The sequence below is a fragment of the Rosa rugosa genome, chromosome 7 (genome assembly GCF_958449725.1).
Source record: "Rosa rugosa chromosome 7, drRosRugo1.1, whole genome shotgun sequence".
NCBI classification, from domain to species: domain Eukaryota; kingdom Viridiplantae; phylum Streptophyta; class Magnoliopsida; order Rosales; family Rosaceae; genus Rosa; species Rosa rugosa.
This window is the reverse complement of record NC_084826.1, coordinates 17,422,126-17,440,195: the sequence shown is the minus strand read 5'-3', so window position 1 is coordinate 17,440,195 and position 18,070 is coordinate 17,422,126. Positions and strand designations below refer to the sequence as shown.

Below are 18,070 nucleotides of genomic sequence, written 5' to 3'. Positions count from 1 at the left end.
GCCCATAAGGGCCCCTAGACCAGTGAACCAAAAACTGAGGCCCACAGGCCAGATTAATGCCCAAGAGGCCCAGCCACTACCAACGCAGGCCTAAACAATAGGGTAAGCCAAAACCCTAGCCCAATGAGCCCACCGGTACCTTTCCAGCCCAAAGCCGCCAGTCACACCGCCGCTGATACCCGCCATCAGTGCCACCGATCCAACTCCTTCGACCTCCCACCCACGGCGTCGAGTGAACACTTCCGTGTCCGCAAACGCTCCCTGACGAGATCTAGATACTGAGTCTGATCACATATCGCCGACGACCCACAAACCGCCGCAGTCACAACCATCTCCTCCATCTCGAAGAGCTCGACCGGTAAGGACATCAGTCCCATCAACAGCCAAGCCACCATCGTCCTCACCTTCAGCATCTGCACTAAACCCAAGGCCAATTGCCTCCCGTCCTAACCCAAGAAAACTGAGCCTGTGCTCCACCCTACTATCACCGGCGGGAAGAGAACCCAGTCTGAGGTCCTCAGATCCTTGACGCGCTTCCTCCCTGGCGCCAGCGGCATAATTAGCCCTCCAAAAGCCCTCGCCGGCCTTGCATTCAAGCACTCGCTCCGGCCAAAAGGGATCCCAAATCCGACACCCCAACAGCAGCCAACGTTCTACCATTCCCCACCGACTCCAACCCAACTCCTTGAAACTTCGATCCGGCATAGACCACCTCGGATTCGGTGTCCACCAACCACCACGAGAAGTTGCAGACGAACCCCAACCTTCCCCCACAGCAAAACGAGGGCTCCCCGACCCAGGAAGCAACACACCACAACCATCACCAAGCGCGACGCTCACAAAGATTAGGATCAGGCCAAAGATGGCGAAACCCATAAGTTTTGGAAATTTTTTCGAGGACGGGACGTCAACGAGAAACCCTAGCAGAGTGGCTAGGTCAAAGAGTGGCTAAATTTTTTTTGTTTCTTTATCTGGATAGGGATTTTCTCAATGTTGAATCAACATTGTTGATCCCACATTGTTCCTTCATGTATTTATTTATTTTTCTTTAAATCTCCCAAAGAGAAATTCCTCATTTGCCACGTAGAAAAGTAACGGTTTTAACGGTCACAAGAGAAAGCTGACCAAGGGACACGTGGCACCGGCCCACCAAAAAAATCCTTTTTCACAGCCTTGGTTTTGAGCCGGCCACAACAATGGCTGCTCTCCCTCCCTCCAAAACCCTCAGACCACCTCTCATTACAGCCCTAGATGCCTCTCTCTGTCCATATATAACTATATACAATTGGGTATGGGAAGACTCAGGTTCTTGTGCACCGGAGACGGTGGTTGGAGAATCAGGCGCCTCCCGGTGAGCCCAGAATCATGAGAAGCCTATTGCATGCAGCTCTTCAGAAATCGCTAGATGTAAAACAAGTTAGTCTATGTGATTATCGGGCTCTCTTAGGCACTTCAGCTATATGATATTATTCCTCTTCTAGTAGGAAGGGCAGCTAATTTCGAACTAGCAGAATAGATATGTCCGCTGCTGTTATCGGCTCTTAGTTTGGAGTTCCCTCTTTCTTTATATAAAATTATCTGTATACACAAGTCAAATCAAGTATGGTTTCAGAGAAGAGATTCTAGAGTTTGTTAAGCAATTTTCACCTTTATTGGTACAAAACAAACGAAATACTCTTAATTAGCTACTCTTTGCCTTCAGAATAGTCAATGCACATAAAAAGATAAACTGAGACCGGCCACAAATGCTCTTCGACATGCTAGACAACAGCTAAAGGACCCCGTTTAGCTTCCCCATCTTGCTGTTAATCTATATTATACATGTGCTGTTTCTTGGGTCTTCCATATATGACATTGAAGAGATCTGGTTATATAGCCTAGGAGCATAGTTCTATGTATTGGTTGTAAATTTTGTCTTAACTGGAATCATTGGCATCTTCAAGCTAAACAATGAATTATGTTTGTATCACCCACCACACCACACTAGAAAGCAAAAGATTATATTCTTCTGTACTATCTATTTTGGCAGTAATCTCATCTATAAAGGTAGGTATGTTGAATCTAAAACTGAAATTCCCCAACTGTATATTTTATATATCTTTCCTTTCGTCCTTGTACGGTTTGGACTGTAAATGGGAAATTAGCCCAGCATTGTTTATCTGGGGTTTCAAAGAAAATGGAGAAACAAGCAGCTGTCGAAGGAAGTTTTGGTTATGGACAAGAAGATAGTTATGATGCTGTTGTTGTGGGTTCTGGATATGGCGGTTCTGTTGCTGCCTGCCGCTTGTCTATGGCAGGCATAAGAGTATGTCTGATTGAGAAGGGCCGGAAATGGGAATCTCAGGATTTTCCAACTGACGTCTCCAAAATCCTGCCGGCTTTTAGGATGGAGAACGAGAACTTAGGCTTTAGCTTTGGACCAAAGGATGCTTTGTTCCAGGTTATTCTCTCTTCCTGTGTTTACTTTTCAGGCTGTTGTCTCCTTATATACAAATACTGCAGTCGAAACTGTTTGGCAATATCTGCTGCCATATTCTCTTTCATGCTTGTATTAAATCCCACTAATCAAGGGATATTCCATTCACGTTATGCGATACTTGTGTTGATACTTAACTTGCTGGCTACTGTATATATACCAGATAGTTGTACTAAAAGCATATAGCACTTCTCCCAAATCTATAGGCAATTGTGTTTTTGGATTTGGGAGTTTTCAAGCCCCAAGACTCAATTCAGGGAAAGGAATATTGTTACCATACAATTTGAGATCATTTTCTGTGGTCAAATCATATGACCTCAGTCAGGTCATCTGGAATCAGTCAAGTGGAGTTGAAGGCCTGACCTAGACAAGTGTAGATTCTAACTATGGTGTTTGTGAAAACCTGATATGCATCTTTGATAAAATTGTAGGTATACGAGCAAAACGATTCTCTAGCAGCAGTGGCTTGTGGGCTTGGTGGAGGTTCACTAGTTAATGCAGGAGTTATGATATCAACACCAGTCCGTGCTAGACGGCATCCAAAATGGCCAAAGGAATGGGAAAGGAATTGGGATAATTGTGAAGCTTCTGCAGCAGCCATGCTGAAAATACAAAGCATACCTGTCAAGTTTCCTTCTGCGAAAATCTTGGAAGAAGTTGCATATGGAGAGCTTGGAGAAACTTTCGAGACGTCAGTTAAGCTGAGTGTGAATTTTGATATCGAAGAACCAATAACCAAGGGAATGAAGTCTCCACAGATGAGTAGCTGCTTAGCCTGTGGGAACTGTCTCTCTGGATGTCCTTACAATGCCAAAAGTTCTACAGACAAAAATTATGTACTTTCAGCAATCCAGGTATGTCTTGATGTCTTTTGTTATCTAATATATTAATAATGTAAACCAAATTTTGTTTATTTCACCAGTCTCTTTTTTTTTTTTTTTTTTTTTTAGAATTTAATTCACTGGTCATTCGATGTTCTGGGGATATCAAATTCTTCTGGGACTCTCAGACCCAGATTATTACTGGAATTGATTGTTAAAAGGTGAAACATCGCCTTGTTGTTAATTATGTGTGACTGTGTAGTAATTATTTAAAAGTTTCATGATAAATCATATGGTTCTATGAGTCAATTTTAGCTTTGAGATTTCAGGATTCTGTAGAAAATGTGGTTTTCATAATAACGACTAAGATGTAAGGAGACGTATATGTTTATCTTTGTACATTCTCCACTAAAACAAGTATTTCTTCTGAAACAGGGAGGATGCATTGTTAAAACAGAATGTCAAGTGAAGTATGTAGTGAGGAACATGTATGAAAATTTCCCATGTGAAGGCAAAATTGGCAGGAAAAATAGAAGATGGCGTGTTTATTTTAATGAGATTGACTATATAAGCTCTGATTTTGTAATCCTATCAGGTAACAATCAAAAGAGATAGTTACCTTCTCATAATTTTGATTCTGTATGTTCTCATAAATCTATACTTGGTTTTCTCAGCTGGAGTTTTTGGGACAACTGAGATACTCTTCCAATCACAGATGAGAGGACTGAAACTTTCAGAAGCACTTGGGTCTGGATTCAGCTGTAATGGGAATACTGTGGCTTATCTTGCTGGAAGTCCAGCACCATTGGGTGCTTATGGATTAGACAGAAAGCAAGTGTTTAAGACTCCTTTTGAGGAAAGGCCAGGGCCATCCATTTCTTCATCTTACACCTCTTCACTGGGATTTACAATCCAGGTTCGTACACTTATATATTATACTTAATTGAATTAGTTTTACATTCATGTTAATTGTATTACAATTATCTATCAAAATCTATAATGAGTATAAGCGTATCCATTACTTTGGAGTTAATTCTTGTTTGTATGGTTTCTGTTTGAAATTTTATTCATATCATTAAGTAAACTATTGAGTAACAACTAATATGGCTTCGCAGAACATGAGGGATGTATTTATTACCTGGAGTATGGACTGCCCAAGCATACATAAATGTTAATATGATCATATAGATAATAAGATATTTTGTACAATGGAATCAACCAAACTCTTATGTAGTTTCTGTTGTCACAGAGTGCTGTACTTCCGACAGCTTATCCATACCTGCTGTTTAAAGGGATTACAACGTATGGGTGGCCTGCTGGATACTGGTTCTTTCATGGGATCATAGACAAGATAAAACATATTATAGGTTTCAAAGCATGCCAAGCAATGGTCCTTATTGCACTGGGACATGATGAGAGTGATGGTAAGATTACACTAGAAAAGGGAACAAACAAAATCTGCTTCACTCCACCTCATGATCCCCTTCTCCCACGAAAAATTAAAGCTTTTCAAAAGCTGACTAAGAAATTAGGAGGAATTCTCTTTATGGCAAAATACCGAAGTGCATCAGTTCATCATTTAGGAGGGTGCAATGCATCATCAGATCCTTCACATGGTGTTTGCAACCCCGATGGGCAGGTTTTTGACCCAAAGTCACCTGCCACAGTGCATCCCGGCCTGTATGTATGTGATGCTTCTTTGATTCCATGTTCTCTCGGCATAAACCCATCTCTTACTATTGCTACTGCAGCTGAGTATGTAAGTAGGTACCTTGTGCAGGATATTCTCATGTACAAGAACAGAGAAGGCCTTGAATCTGGTCTTAAATCTCCTAATCAAGATCCAGAATCCTTCATTGATAGGAAGGCTATTAATCACCAGAGATCATCGGTCACGGTTAAAGAAACCATGAGAGGTTATATTGGTGGTATGCCATGCACAGCTTATCTCATAATGAAAATGAACTCTCAGGACCAGACAGGTTCTGCTAAATGGAAGTTGGGTAATGGAAAATCTCATCCCCTTCTACGAGGGAAAGTTGGAGGGCATGTGGAAATGATAGCTATTGAGAAGGACAATTTACATATCATAGATGGGAATGTTAATTTGTGTGCAGTAGATGACAGAACTCCTTACACACAATATATGCATTATCGCCTTCTTCTCGTGGCTTCTACTGGTTCAAGGTATATAAAAGTTTATATGATGCTTTCTTTTCCTTTTTTCCAGAATTAAAGATCAATAATCGTTGATGCAGATATATTCTAGAGGGAAGAAAGATAATGAACCCTTATCTCTTTCCCGTATATGCTTGGAGGGAAATGACAACACTGCATGTGACATTTGCAAAAGTCGCAGAGAAAAAAAAGGATGAGAAGATGATTTTGAAAGGGGAGCTTAATATTTCCATGACAGAGCTTCTTAAGAGCACTATAAGCTTGGAAGGTAACAATAGAGGAAGGTTCATATGCCTCCTATTGGGGTCTCTCTTAAGAACCTATCTCTTGCAGATACCTCGAGGGAACCATGAGGATTTAGATCTGTCAGTTTATCACAGGAAGTCTTATCCAAGCGGCACTCTTCATGAAATACAAACAGGTAGCAAATTTGAGTTCATTTTTTAGAAGCCTGCAAACTCAAATCTACATTTAACATGTCAGCATTAAATGTGCAGTCTCTGATTATTTATCAATTATCATTCAAACACAAAAAATTCCTGAGAATTAAATGAAAGAGCGATGACTCACAACTTTGGATTTTCACCATACTATTGATGATCTGACTTAAAGCTTTTAATGGCAATCTGATGGAGCTCAATTTTATTCTTGCTGCTATATGAATTTGTATTTTCACATCTCCTGAATCCTCGTATATTATGCAGAAGATGGATTCCTTATCAGTTGCAGACAATGGAAGTCCCACCATATTTTGTCAAAACTCAAAGGAGATGAACAACAAAATCCAGTTCTCCTTCTTAATGGATATTCTACTGAGAGTTATTGGCTGCCAACAGAACCCAATGACTTGGTAAGATCTTTACTCGAAGAAGGGCATGATACATGGCTTTTACAACCAAGATTGCACCCTCTGAATCCTTCAAACAACTTTACGATTGAGGATGTTGCAAGATTTGATATCCCTGCTGGTAAAACATCGTAAACCTCCACTCTAATTGTAATTAGTTGAAACTGGTCCTATTTTCCTTCAATAACCATTTCCTTTCTTCATTCTACCTTTCCAGCAATTAATAAGATCCTTGAACTTCATGGACCAAGTGCAAAGGTGCATGTAGTTGCACATTGTGTTGGAGGGTTATCCATGCACATCGCAGTCATGGGAGGTCATGTATCTGCAACCCATGTAGCTTCTCTGTCTTGCACTAACTCTTCAATGTTCTTCAACGTTAATGCTTTCTCCAGAGTCAAAATGTGGCTTCCTCTGATCCCAGTGAGCTCTCTTTTTTTCACTCAGTTTAAAATTTCGGTGATATTTTAAGAGGAACCAAAGTGAGCAGTAAACTGATTATTGAAAAGGGGAAGAATTAAAAAGAAACAAACGTACAGGTATTAACAATATGCAGGATACTTTGTATAACAAGTAGAGGAGAATATAAGGAAATTATACACTCAAATTTTAGGAATCACTAGAGGAGATTATATATTTTCTCTAAGCTGTGCTAAATGAAAACAAAGTTCCTAATGCTCGGAACTATTCTAGATATAGATTTGTCACAATGGCAGCCACACATTGAATCATTGATGGATGCCTCAATTACTATTTGTTTATGACATGTTTTGGTTCCAGTTTTAACACAAGTTCAAACTACATCTTTCCTGCTTTAGCCTTAAAAAGTTAATTTGGATGCAGATATCGATGTTCATACTTGGAGAAGACAAAACAGTTCCTCTTTTGGAAGAATCAAACCTCAGCTTGCGGCACCACCTCCTGAGGCTTACAGCCCGCTTCATCCCCCGGTATGAGAGGTGCACCTGCAATGAATGTGAAGTTTTTTCCGGCATGTTCGGAAATACCTTCTGGCACGAAAATATTACCCCCACCATGCATCAGTGGTTGAACAAGCAAAGCTCAACAAGGCTTCCTATGTCGGCATTTCCCCACCTCAGGAAAATATGCAACTCCGGTTTTATTGTAGACAGCAATGGTTGCAGCTCGTACTTGATCCATCCAGAAAGAATGGCACTCCCGACCCTATATATATCAGGCGGCCGATCTCTCCTTGTGACTCCTCAGACTTCTTTCCTAGCTCATAAATATATGAAGCTGCACCAGCCTGGCTTTAGACATGAAAGGGTGGTTGTGGAGGGTTTCGGGCATTCAGATCTATTGATTGGAGAGGAGTCTCATAAGAAGGTGTTTCCTCACATTTTATCCCATATTAGATTAGCTGAACAAGGAGAGATTCATACCAAGAGAAACCAGTGCAGTAAAGAGGCATTGGATTGGGAAGCTGATCAGCTCTATGACGGCTGCTTTGGACAATGTGGAACTTGGTTTTCTCCTTTTGTCATTTTTTCATTGATTTTTATGTTGCTTTCTTTGTTACACGTATTGGTTTTATGATTTGATTAATTGATTGGCAACAGTTAACAGCGTCACTTGGTGGGCATTGGTATCAATCCCAATTTTAGCGGTCATTGTAGTGCACCGGCAAAGAAGTGTCTTTGGACATGTTGGTTGTCAATTCATATATGCGTGTGTGCGCATATATGTGACTGGAATAAAGCTGTGTGTTGTAAATTGGAACTTCTAAATAAATTATGTAGACACATTCACAATCATTTGATCTAGTGACATAAATCTCTCATATGTATGTGAGAAATTCCAAGTTTGATCTTTTTTTTTTTTGAGAATAATAAAAAAAAAAAAAGTCGATATCAATGTATGCGACTTGCATCCGTTTCATGTAAGTAACTTTTTTTTTTTTGTCTGAATATACATGATTTTTTGAATACTTTGGAAGTTTGGGACAAGGGAACAAAAATATTATTAGAAGAGAGTTCAATTTTTTTTTTTTTTTTTTTAATCAAACCCAAATCGGGTGCTAATATATTCATCACAAGCCAGAATAGGCCGTTACATACCCTTCCGCTGTCATCTATAGACAGACAAGAAGCTAGTGGTAGTACCCACAAGTGGTACATACATATAGTCCTACTCATTGTACATTTAAATACGTAGAAATAGCGGATATTCTCCTTTGGTACTACTCCAGAGACGCTAAAGAGACATAGGGTGCACAAAAGTGCGTAGGTTCCTAAAACAAAGGAAATTATTGTAATTAGACAAACTAATTAACATAGGGATGGGCCTAGGGCAAAAACCCTAGCCCAACTTATTTAGTTCAAGGCAGATCCAAAAAGGAGCCCCTGCAAAAAGCCCAGCAGGCCTGATCGGGTCCAGGCCCAAACCTTCATCTCCACACGCGCCGAACCATCGAACAGATCCCAGCGCTACGAACCAATCGCCACAGCCCAAATCTCCCGGAACCACGCCGCCGTAGAAAGGTAACCCATCCCGAAAGGTCGTCGATCCAGCAGCAAATCGAGCCCCGAGTCCGCCCATGAAGCCACCGCATATAGAGATTTCACGCCAAGTCTGCAACCCAATCCAACCTACAAGCACCTCAAGCAAGACCCCTCAATAGGAGCTCCCCAAAACGTTAGCTTGCATCCCCGTCCGGCAGCAGACCGCGCGGTGTCGGCGAGGCCAAAGGCCACCCAAGATGCCGGGGTAGCCACCGGACGAGAGCGATCTTGTGGTCTAAGACTGCCGCCGCCCTAGGGTTTTGCTCTCTCGCTCAGAGAGTTTTAGTTCTCTTAGAAGAGAGTTCAAATGGTTCTCAGAGTGGAATCGTTAATTCACATTCTTAGTTCTAACAAATAAAATTTCATTCAATTCCACGTCTTGAATTTGATTTCAGAGCGAGGTTAGGGTTTAGGGTCACTTTTCGGTCGCATATCCACATCTCGACCGTTCAGTTTTTAGGTACTAATGTATAGATCATCTCTGCCAAATTTCAGCCAAATTGATAGTCGTTAAGGCATTGATAACAGTTTTAAAGCTAGTACGGTTCAGGTTGGACATATTCAGTTCGTCCATTGGTTTAAGCGAGTTAGATACCTTAAAGATCATCAATTTGGCTGAAATTTGGCAGAGATGATCTATACATTAGTACCTAAAAACTGAACGGTCGAGATGTGGATATGCGACCGAAAAGTGACCCTAAACCCTAACCTCGCTCTGAAATTTCAAAGCGAGGCATCGCTCTGGATAGGATCTGTATATATATATATATATATATATATATATATTGTTATTTGCTTGCAATGTGAGATGAACTTAATGAAAGTGGGTGAGTTTAGCGGGCAAAATTAAACAAAGATGAAATCCTCTCAAAACTATTCAGTAATTTCGGACTACTACGTGTTTGTGGTTCCTAACAATCTAATGGGTTAATGTGTCCTTGTCTTGATAGTGATTGGTCTTTTTTTTTATTTATATTTTTCTAATACAAGCGTGTTAGAATCATAATGGTCGGAACTACTATCACGTAGTTCTGAATAACACAATAATTACTCAAAATTCTCATATAAGAACTATCATAAAATACCATTGTTAGTGCGCACAAATACTTCGGCAGTCCCTCGGTACCACCTCTGAAACCAAACTGGCCGGCTCAGGTCAGTTCTCCGGTTCCTTTTTTTTTTTTTTTTTTGTTTCTTCTGAAATATCGAAATTATCGTCTACTATAAACCTTAACAAATATCGAAAATAAAAATAACCGCGTAACGGTCACCAACTTTGTTGGCAGAGTGAAACGTGGCATTAACCTCATCCTCCCTTAAAAGATGCTTCCACCGCCTCTCCCAGATTCCTTCCTCTCCTTCACTTCTCTGATGGTGAGCATAGCATAGCATAGCAGCTCCAACCATGGCTGCTTTCTCTCTCTCCTCCTCCCCTCCTCCTCTCTCCCTAATTCCTCGCACCTCCTCCTCCCCCCATGGCAGCAGACGCCTCTCCCTCTCCAAATCCCCCTCCTCCTCGTCGCGTCCCAGAGTCTCCTGTTCCTCTTCTTCTGAGAAATCCTCCCCCGGCGGCGATAACATTACTCCCAGGTGCGGTCTTGAATTATGTTCGAGAATTGTTTCTGTTTTGTTGTTGTGAATTGAAAAATGATCAAGTTTTTGGTGTCTTTGTTTGTCAGCTCTTTTTGTATCATAGAGGGGCCGGAGACGGTGCAGGACTTTGTGCAGATGCAGCTGCAGGAAATTCAGGACAACATAAGGAGCAGGCGGAACAAGATTTTTCTGCTCATGGAAGAGGTCCGGTTATCAGTTTCTTGAATTTTTTTGAAGTTTTCAAAGTAGAGAGGGGATTTTTTGGGGTTCTTTGTTTGATGTAATTCGTTTTGTGTATAGCTGAGGAGATTGCGGGTGCAACACCGGATAAAGATGGCGAAGGATTTCTATGAGAGTGGTGAGGAAGAGTCGAACGAGATGCCTGACATTCCATCATCCATCCCTTTTCTCCCTTCTGTGGTGAGTTTGGTGGTTTCAATTCAAACTTGTACTTCGCATTAACATTTGCAATTTGGCTTGGGAAGTTTTGGGATACTTAATTGGCTGAGAAATCACAACTTATGGGTTTAGGTACAGACTAACTGTAAATGTAATCGGGTCGTAAATGACAACAACTAAACGTGTCCCATGAAGAGGTTGATTGACGAGATTGTTAGGATTTTTTGTTTTTTTGAATTTGCTTGCTGCAACCATTACCAAATTAATCCCTTTCCCTAGTTAATTAGCCCAGTAAAGTAAGTGTTTCAATGATCAGATCTCTTGTACTGTTTGCTTATGCATTACTGGGATGAGTTTTCTGTTTGTACTGCATATAGTGGAAACAAGCAGCATTACCTTGTGTGTTTCTAGAGAGGAAAAAAAGAGAACCACAGAGAATTCTTGTGAGTTCTGCAAGCATTTAGCATTTTGTTTCAGGCTTTCAGCTAAGATTGTGCAATTTTTGTAGACAGCAAAGACTTTGAAGCAACTCTACCTCACAAGCGCAACATTTATATCTGGGATAATTGTATTTGGGGGCCTTATTGCACCGACGGTAAGTCTGCAACTATGCTTCTTTTTGCACTGCTCCATGCAATTTAGTCACTATTTGAAAGTATCACTTCGTTTACAGATTTAGCAAATGACAGAAATAATGGACATGAAACACACATGGCGTCCATTCATGACATTAGAGTTACTTAAGTTACTTCATAATTGATGACCGTCAAGATGAACTAAAGGAAATACCGCCGAAAATACTATGAAATTGATGTTTCTGTTTCTTTCCGAGAGGAAATCCACTTCTACTTACTCTTCAAATATTCTGTGGTGATTCTACTTTGATAGTTCTCTAAAGTAGATTCAATTGAGCCTTTAGCATGGTGGTAAATGTTCCTCTTTTTTAAGATGGGCATTTAGTGTCTGAAATAGGAGCCTCAATTTGGAAGCTGAAAAAAGTTAAATGATCTTTACTGTTACATCTGTCAAGTGTCTCAACATTTTTTCTGTGGCAGCTGGAACTTAAATTAGGCATAGGAGGTACCTCATATGAAGATTTCATTCGCAGCATGCATTTGCCCATGCAATTAAGGTATCTGCGGAACATGCTTATTTCTAATTACAGCCAGGACTTTTATCAATATGAAGTACAGATTTGCTGATATTGTGTTCTAAAACTTGTTTGATTTTGTATTCAGTCAGGTTGATCCCATTGTGGCGTCCTTTTCGGGTGGGGCAGTGGGTGTCATTTCAGCATTGATGTTGATTGAAGCTAACAATGTTGAGCAACAAGAGAAGAAAAGGTGCAAGTATTGCCATGGAACTGGTATGTGCCGATCTGTTTCATATACTAGCATGCTCTTATGGCAATAACACTATGAAAGGAAAAAAAAAGTATAGGTCTTAAATTCTCGTTTTTATGTTTTTTGGATTTCACGAAGTTTCTTGTCCCTTTTATGATCCCAAATGTTCTTTCCAACTTATAATTGGGTACATTCATTTATTAAAAATTTATTTTCTTCCTACTTATTCTTTTTGGTGACGCTTATTGTTCTGTTGTTCCCTTTCTTATAATTGAAATTGAAAATTGTGTCTGATCATGCATGAACAGGGTATTTGGCCTGTGCTCGATGTTCTGCAAGTGGTGTATGCTTGAGCATCAATCCTATATCAGTATCTAATGCATCTGACCGCCCTTTGCGAGTGCCCACAACTCAGAGGTGTTTAAATTGCTCTGGTGCTGGAAAGGTATGGAATGTATTACAAGTTGGCTTATATATGAGTCTGAATTAGCATGTTGAAGTTAAAGAATCTGCAGTGCAGCATCATATTAGTCCCTTACCGTTTGCGTCGTTTGATAAGTATACATATTCGTTCTTTGTTTTGCCAATCTTGACTACACACTCCATGTTCATTTTAGGTAATGTGCCCAACATGTCTGTGCACCGGGATGATGATGGCGAGCGAGCATGACCCACGGATAGATCCATTTGACTAAAGCAAACTGCTTAACAACTTTGGCAGTAGTGTTTCATTCCCTCGTCAATGTAGTGTATCATTCCCTTGTCAATGTACCTTAGGAATAATATTTCCACTCCAACCCTTCTTGAAAGCCAAAGAACAAAAAGTAAATAAAGTAAAAAAAAAAAAGATTGAAAAGAGCAGATCAACACGAGTCGGGCGTTTACAGGCTGCCTTTTATGCCAAGCTTCATAGCTCAAACTGTTCTTGATGACAAAGACACCCTTGCAAGGCCAAAGAGCTGTAGTTACATTTAGTTGTTTTATTGTGTGTTTTCTTGTGTTGGGCTTGGGCCTTGGACCCCGTCGTACCAAAAAATAATTGATTTATAAGAAAATAAGGTAATAGACATATCTTCTGAATGTCTCCGTTCTTATTGCTGTTGATCGCTTGGTTAACTATTTATGTAAACTAGGAACCATTATCAACTTAGGATCGCCGGTGGTCTGTTTGGTGACTTGGATCACCACAGGATTTCGAGCTTGTTCAAAGTTAATTGAAATGAAAATTTTGACATGACTTCTCATTGTCTCCATAATTATTGCATTTTTGTTGGCATGATTATAAAGCAGTTTATGTAAACAAGGAACCATGACCAACAAGAGATTGCATGTAGTTGAAAGTTGTCATTTTGATGAGATAATTACACGGATTGGGAGTTTGGTTGAACCAAATGCATATTTAGATGAAAAGGTTGTTTTTTTTGACATGAGAGCACAGAGATAACAGAGTAATCATACAAAATGCAAGTAGCAAGGGTTTCGGATTAGTTTAGGAACATTCGAGTCGTGTAGGATAAATGGAGAAGCAACATCATTGTTCAACTGTCGACTAAAACCACTTGTAGAAATTTTATATGCACATCTGTTTAATAGATCCACCACTCCCAAACTTTACTGTCCGTGAGCATCCAATTTGCTCTTTCCACAAGGCCTCAAATCCTCAATATACCACTGAGGCTGAAAGAAAATTAATATGTAATAATCTTGAATCTCACCAAGCTGGACTTCGTCGTCGAGGCAGAAGGCAATGAGGAAGGCCTCTGCGGGCTCACGTTAGCGTGAGCTGCGGTATTATCCATCACATGTGGTGCCATTGCCAAGTCGTTTTTTCAACTCTAATAGAGAGTAAACAAAGACAAATTGATGGTGGGTGTTATTTGAAAACCTATGCATCATATATTATATAATCCAACATGGACTACAACGTGCGGCCACGTCTGGTGGAAGGCCAAGACTCAAAACTCTCTGTTAGATTAAGGTTATTGTGAAAAATTAAGGTCCAAGTTCTTCTCTGTTTATGTGTTGACTCTCTGATCCAGAACTCTCTGCATTTCTGTTCTCTGATCAAGCAATTCAACAGAGAAAGGTACCTCTTGGCTCTTGCAAATTAAATCCATCTCAGAACTATACTTCCTCTTCTTTCTTTAGTCCTTAATTGTCTTTGTTATTGCTTCACTCTTACTCCATCTGTATTCTGTGCTAACTCAAAAAAAAAAAAAAACTATCTGATTGCTTTTGTTTGTGGATCCTTGCTTTCTTTATCCTCAACTCCCTTGTTATTGATCGATCTGTTAGTCCTTTGTCCATCCCTTTCTTTCTTTCCTGTCTTTGGTAGAGCTTTATATCTTTTCCCTTTGGTGATCCTTGGTCATCAGAAACAGAGTCAACGGACGGGAAAAAATGGTCGATATTTGTATTTCAGTTCTTGGGAAACTAGCGGAGTACACAGTGGCACCAGTTGTACGACAATTTGGTTATTTGATTAACTATGAGAACAATGTCGAGCATCTCAGCCAGAAGGTTATCTGCCTTGCTGCCAGAAGAGAAGGAATACTGCTAGCCACAGACGTGGCGACCAGGAATTTAGAAACCATTCTTCCCGAGGTTAGGGAGTGGTTGGACCACGTAAATGAGACCATAGTAGACAAGGAGACAAGTTTTGAAAAGGAAAGACTAGCACAGGCAACATGCTGCTCTAATCGGTGGCTACCAAATTTGAAGATTCGTTATTCCTTGAGCAGGAAAGCTAAGAAGATGGCTCCAGATGTTGATAGCCTCCTTGATATAAAGTTCGACACAATAGCTTGTTCCGGTCTTCCTCCAGAGATAGAATGTAATAACCTCGTTAGAGGAATTGTACGAAACTCGTCGGAGGAATAATACGAACCTTGATAGAGGAATAATACCATCTCGTGAAAGAATCAAAGACAAACATTTCACCCTTCCTTTAGTTTTCTCACCCCTCCCTTTAGCTGTAACGGTCCTCCTCTTGTCGGAGAGCCATCATTCTGTTTCTTTTTTTCATTTCTCTATCGACCTCTCTCTCACTCTCTCTCGTCCGAAAGATACCGAAACAAAGCAAAAATTTCTCCAAGCTCTCTTCTCCTCCACAGGCCATCATTCAACGCCGGACAACCTCCAGTGGCATCATCTCAGCCTTGCGAAGCTACCTGCAGCGGTTTTGGGTCACGGCACAGTCGGAAACGGCGGCGAAGAGACCGGGTACGTCCAGCCCCGATTTCTTTCCAATTGTGATAACTCGAGCTACAGGCCATCAATCCTCACCAAACTTCATCCTCGAGCTCGCCTCAACTTCCTGAAGCTCCCAGAAGCAGCCTCACACGGCGGCGTGGCCCGAAGCAGTGGCTGCAAGTCAAACCCAATCAAGAACGAAACCGGAGCTATCGATCCAAATATCTTGAGCTACAGGACGTCGTTTTGAGTGATTCTTGAACCAGTGAGCTCGCCTTGAAGTTCTGAACAACTCTTCAGAAGGGATAAAAGCGAGAAATTGAAGTTTTTACGTCGGAATTCAAGCTCGCCGGATTCTGGAAATTTTCCGGCCACCGACGCTTTCGATCAACATATCTTGAGCTGTAGAGCTTCGTTTTGAGTGATTCATGAACCAGTGAGTTCGTCTTTAAGTTCTGAACAAGTCTCCTGAAGGAATCGAAGCGAAAGGAGGACATTTTTACGTTGATCGGAGCTTCGCCGGCTTCTGCAAATTCTCGCCGGTTTTTGGAAAAATTCCGGCCACCTCGACTGTTTTAGGTAATTTCAACCACTTCCGGTCATTTTCAGCTTACATGGTAGTTATGAAAGTTGTTAAGCATGATGAGAGGAAGAAGAGCAGCCCGGCCCCGACACCATTGGTGGTGGTCGGCGGCGGCTCTGCCACTAACTCCGGCGGCCCTTTCCGGCCACCTCCGGGGGTCAAAAATATGGTTTCTGTACATTTTCAGATTCTATATTTCAATACGATCATTTCGATATATTATACGCAATTTTTGGATATCGTATGATTAAGTTATGAATTTTTAAGTTTAGATCGATTTCGATCGTTAGATTTGTGATCTGTGAAGTTAGGACCGTCAGATGGACTTGTAGTTTTGATATGATGATCTTATGACTGTCCCAGTGGCTTTGTGTGGTCATGGGCGAAGATTCGACCGTTGGATCTTCGTATAAATGCAAAACAGTGATTAGGGAGGCGATTCGTGAGAATCCGTCCGTTGGATTTTCGTATAAATTTGTGAAGATGTTAGTAAGGACGATTCAGGAAGATCCGACCGTTGGATCTTCGTGATGATTTTTGGAGGGTGATCCTAAGGGCGATCCGTGAGGATCCGACCGTTGGATCATCATTTAATTTCGATCCGACCGTTGGATTGTCGTTTGAATATGTTTTTGAGTTATTGGCTAAGTTAAGGTCATGTGTGATTAGGTGATTGACGGTCTTCCTTGGGTGAGCGATTTCGGTGTGTATTGTGTTGAATTGAAGACGCAGCGGGAATATCGAGGTGAGTAAATCGCACATGGTTCATTCACGAACCGAAATTCGGTGATTTTATTTAATTGAGAAATTGTGGAAATTGTTTTATGAAAATAAATATTTGTTTTAAATTATATGGACTTGATCGACTACGGTCCATAGGTAAGTAAAATGTATTTAAACTATAAAAATGAATTTCTAGATTTTATTGCATGTGAACTATAGTTGGTATTAGTGGTCACTCTTGTGTGGGTGACTACGTATATATATATTTACGTGGAATATATATTGGATGGTGTGATTTACTGAGTTATATTTTGAGCATTACCTTTGGAATATGTGATTTATCTTAGATGTTGTGTTGTCTATGATAATGGGTAATTGAGTAAAGTGCGATAGTTGAGTCGTTGAGATGAATTAAATGAGGAGTCGAGTGAATTGAGAAAAGCAGTCATTCGTAAGGTGAACCTTGGCCCAGGTGACACTTTACGATACAGTTAGAGCTCTAGTCTGTCTGCCGTCATACTGCTTGGGGGATAAACGAGTTATCATATGCCCTTGGGTATGACATGACATACTGAATGGGGTGATTAATATAATTAATCATAAGCCTGTAAGTATGATATACTGAATGGGGTGATTAATATATTTAATCATAAGCCTGTAAGTATAATATACTGCATGGGATGATTTATATAAATAAATCATAAGCCTGTGAGTATATATTGAGTAAGAAGTTGTTTATTATTGAGTAGTCATGATGAGATGTGAGTTGATTGATGCTTGAAGTGATGTTGTACACTTCAATTCTTATGCAAAACAAAATTAAAATGTGCTTGAGTTGATTGTGTTACTTTAAATCGTGCAATCCTTTCATTTACTCATACGAGCTTTGCAAAAAGCTTACCGGGTTTGTATTGTTGCAATCCCGGTACACTATTCAAACGGTGTAGCGGGTAATCCTACAGGTCAGGTGAATCGGGAAGGTGATCGAGCTGCTTAGAGAAATTGCATTGGGTAAATCTGGATTTATATTGTGAGGTTTATTATGCTCTTTTGAGTATTGTAAATTAAGTTGTGAGAGTGTGATGTAATAAGTAAATTGAAGATTGGTTTTTGTAATATTGAGAGGTGTGAAGTGTGGTTGTTGGTGAGAAAAAAATTCAGGACGTTATTTGTATTGATGTTAATCATGTTTCGGATTTGAATTGATTATTCAAAATTCGGGGCGTGACATAGAATTTCAACCCACACAACATTTTGAGGATTCTTCTCAGCTTACCAACTCTGATCAAGGGGCCAGCTCGTCAGGGACATCACACACTACTTCTCCGCCTGGAAAAGGAACAAATATTGAATTTGAGTCGAGAAACTCAATCATTAGAGATGTGATGGAAGC

At 40.4% G+C, this 18,070-nt stretch overlaps 2 protein-coding genes and 1 long non-coding RNA gene across 3 annotated transcripts; all 3 read left to right on the top strand.

Annotated features, from left to right (window-relative positions):
* The first annotated feature begins 1,193 nt into the window (after nt 1–1,193).
* Nucleotides 1,194–8,108, top strand: LOC133722123 (uncharacterized). Its single transcript, XM_062148940.1, has 9 exons — nt 1,194–2,440; nt 2,908–3,330; nt 3,733–3,892; nt 3,972–4,213; nt 4,547–5,484; nt 5,556–5,896; nt 6,180–6,443; nt 6,540–6,745; nt 7,166–8,108. The coding sequence occupies exons 1-9, from the start codon at nt 2,177–2,179 to the stop codon at nt 7,877–7,879; spliced, it is 3,552 nt and encodes a 1,183-aa protein (XP_062004924.1). The 5' UTR covers nt 1,194–2,176; the 3' UTR covers nt 7,880–8,108.
* A 2,048-nt stretch (nt 8,109–10,156) lies between these two features.
* LOC133722202 (protein ORANGE-LIKE, chloroplastic) lies at nt 10,157–13,259 on the top strand. Its single transcript, XM_062149021.1, has 8 exons — nt 10,157–10,434; nt 10,524–10,641; nt 10,738–10,857; nt 11,345–11,431; nt 11,892–11,968; nt 12,075–12,202; nt 12,488–12,624; nt 12,797–13,259. The coding sequence occupies exons 1-8, from the start codon at nt 10,250–10,252 to the stop codon at nt 12,872–12,874; spliced, it is 930 nt and encodes a 309-aa protein (XP_062005005.1). The 5' UTR covers nt 10,157–10,249; the 3' UTR covers nt 12,875–13,259.
* Nucleotides 13,260–15,803: 2,544 nt separating this feature from the next.
* On the top strand, nt 15,804–17,810 carry LOC133720031 (uncharacterized). The gene is made up of 3 exons (XR_009851638.1): nt 15,804–15,950; nt 16,624–16,699; nt 17,625–17,810. It is a non-coding gene; the product is annotated as an uncharacterized LOC133720031 (long non-coding RNA).
* The last annotated feature ends 260 nt before the right edge of the window (nt 17,811–18,070 follow it).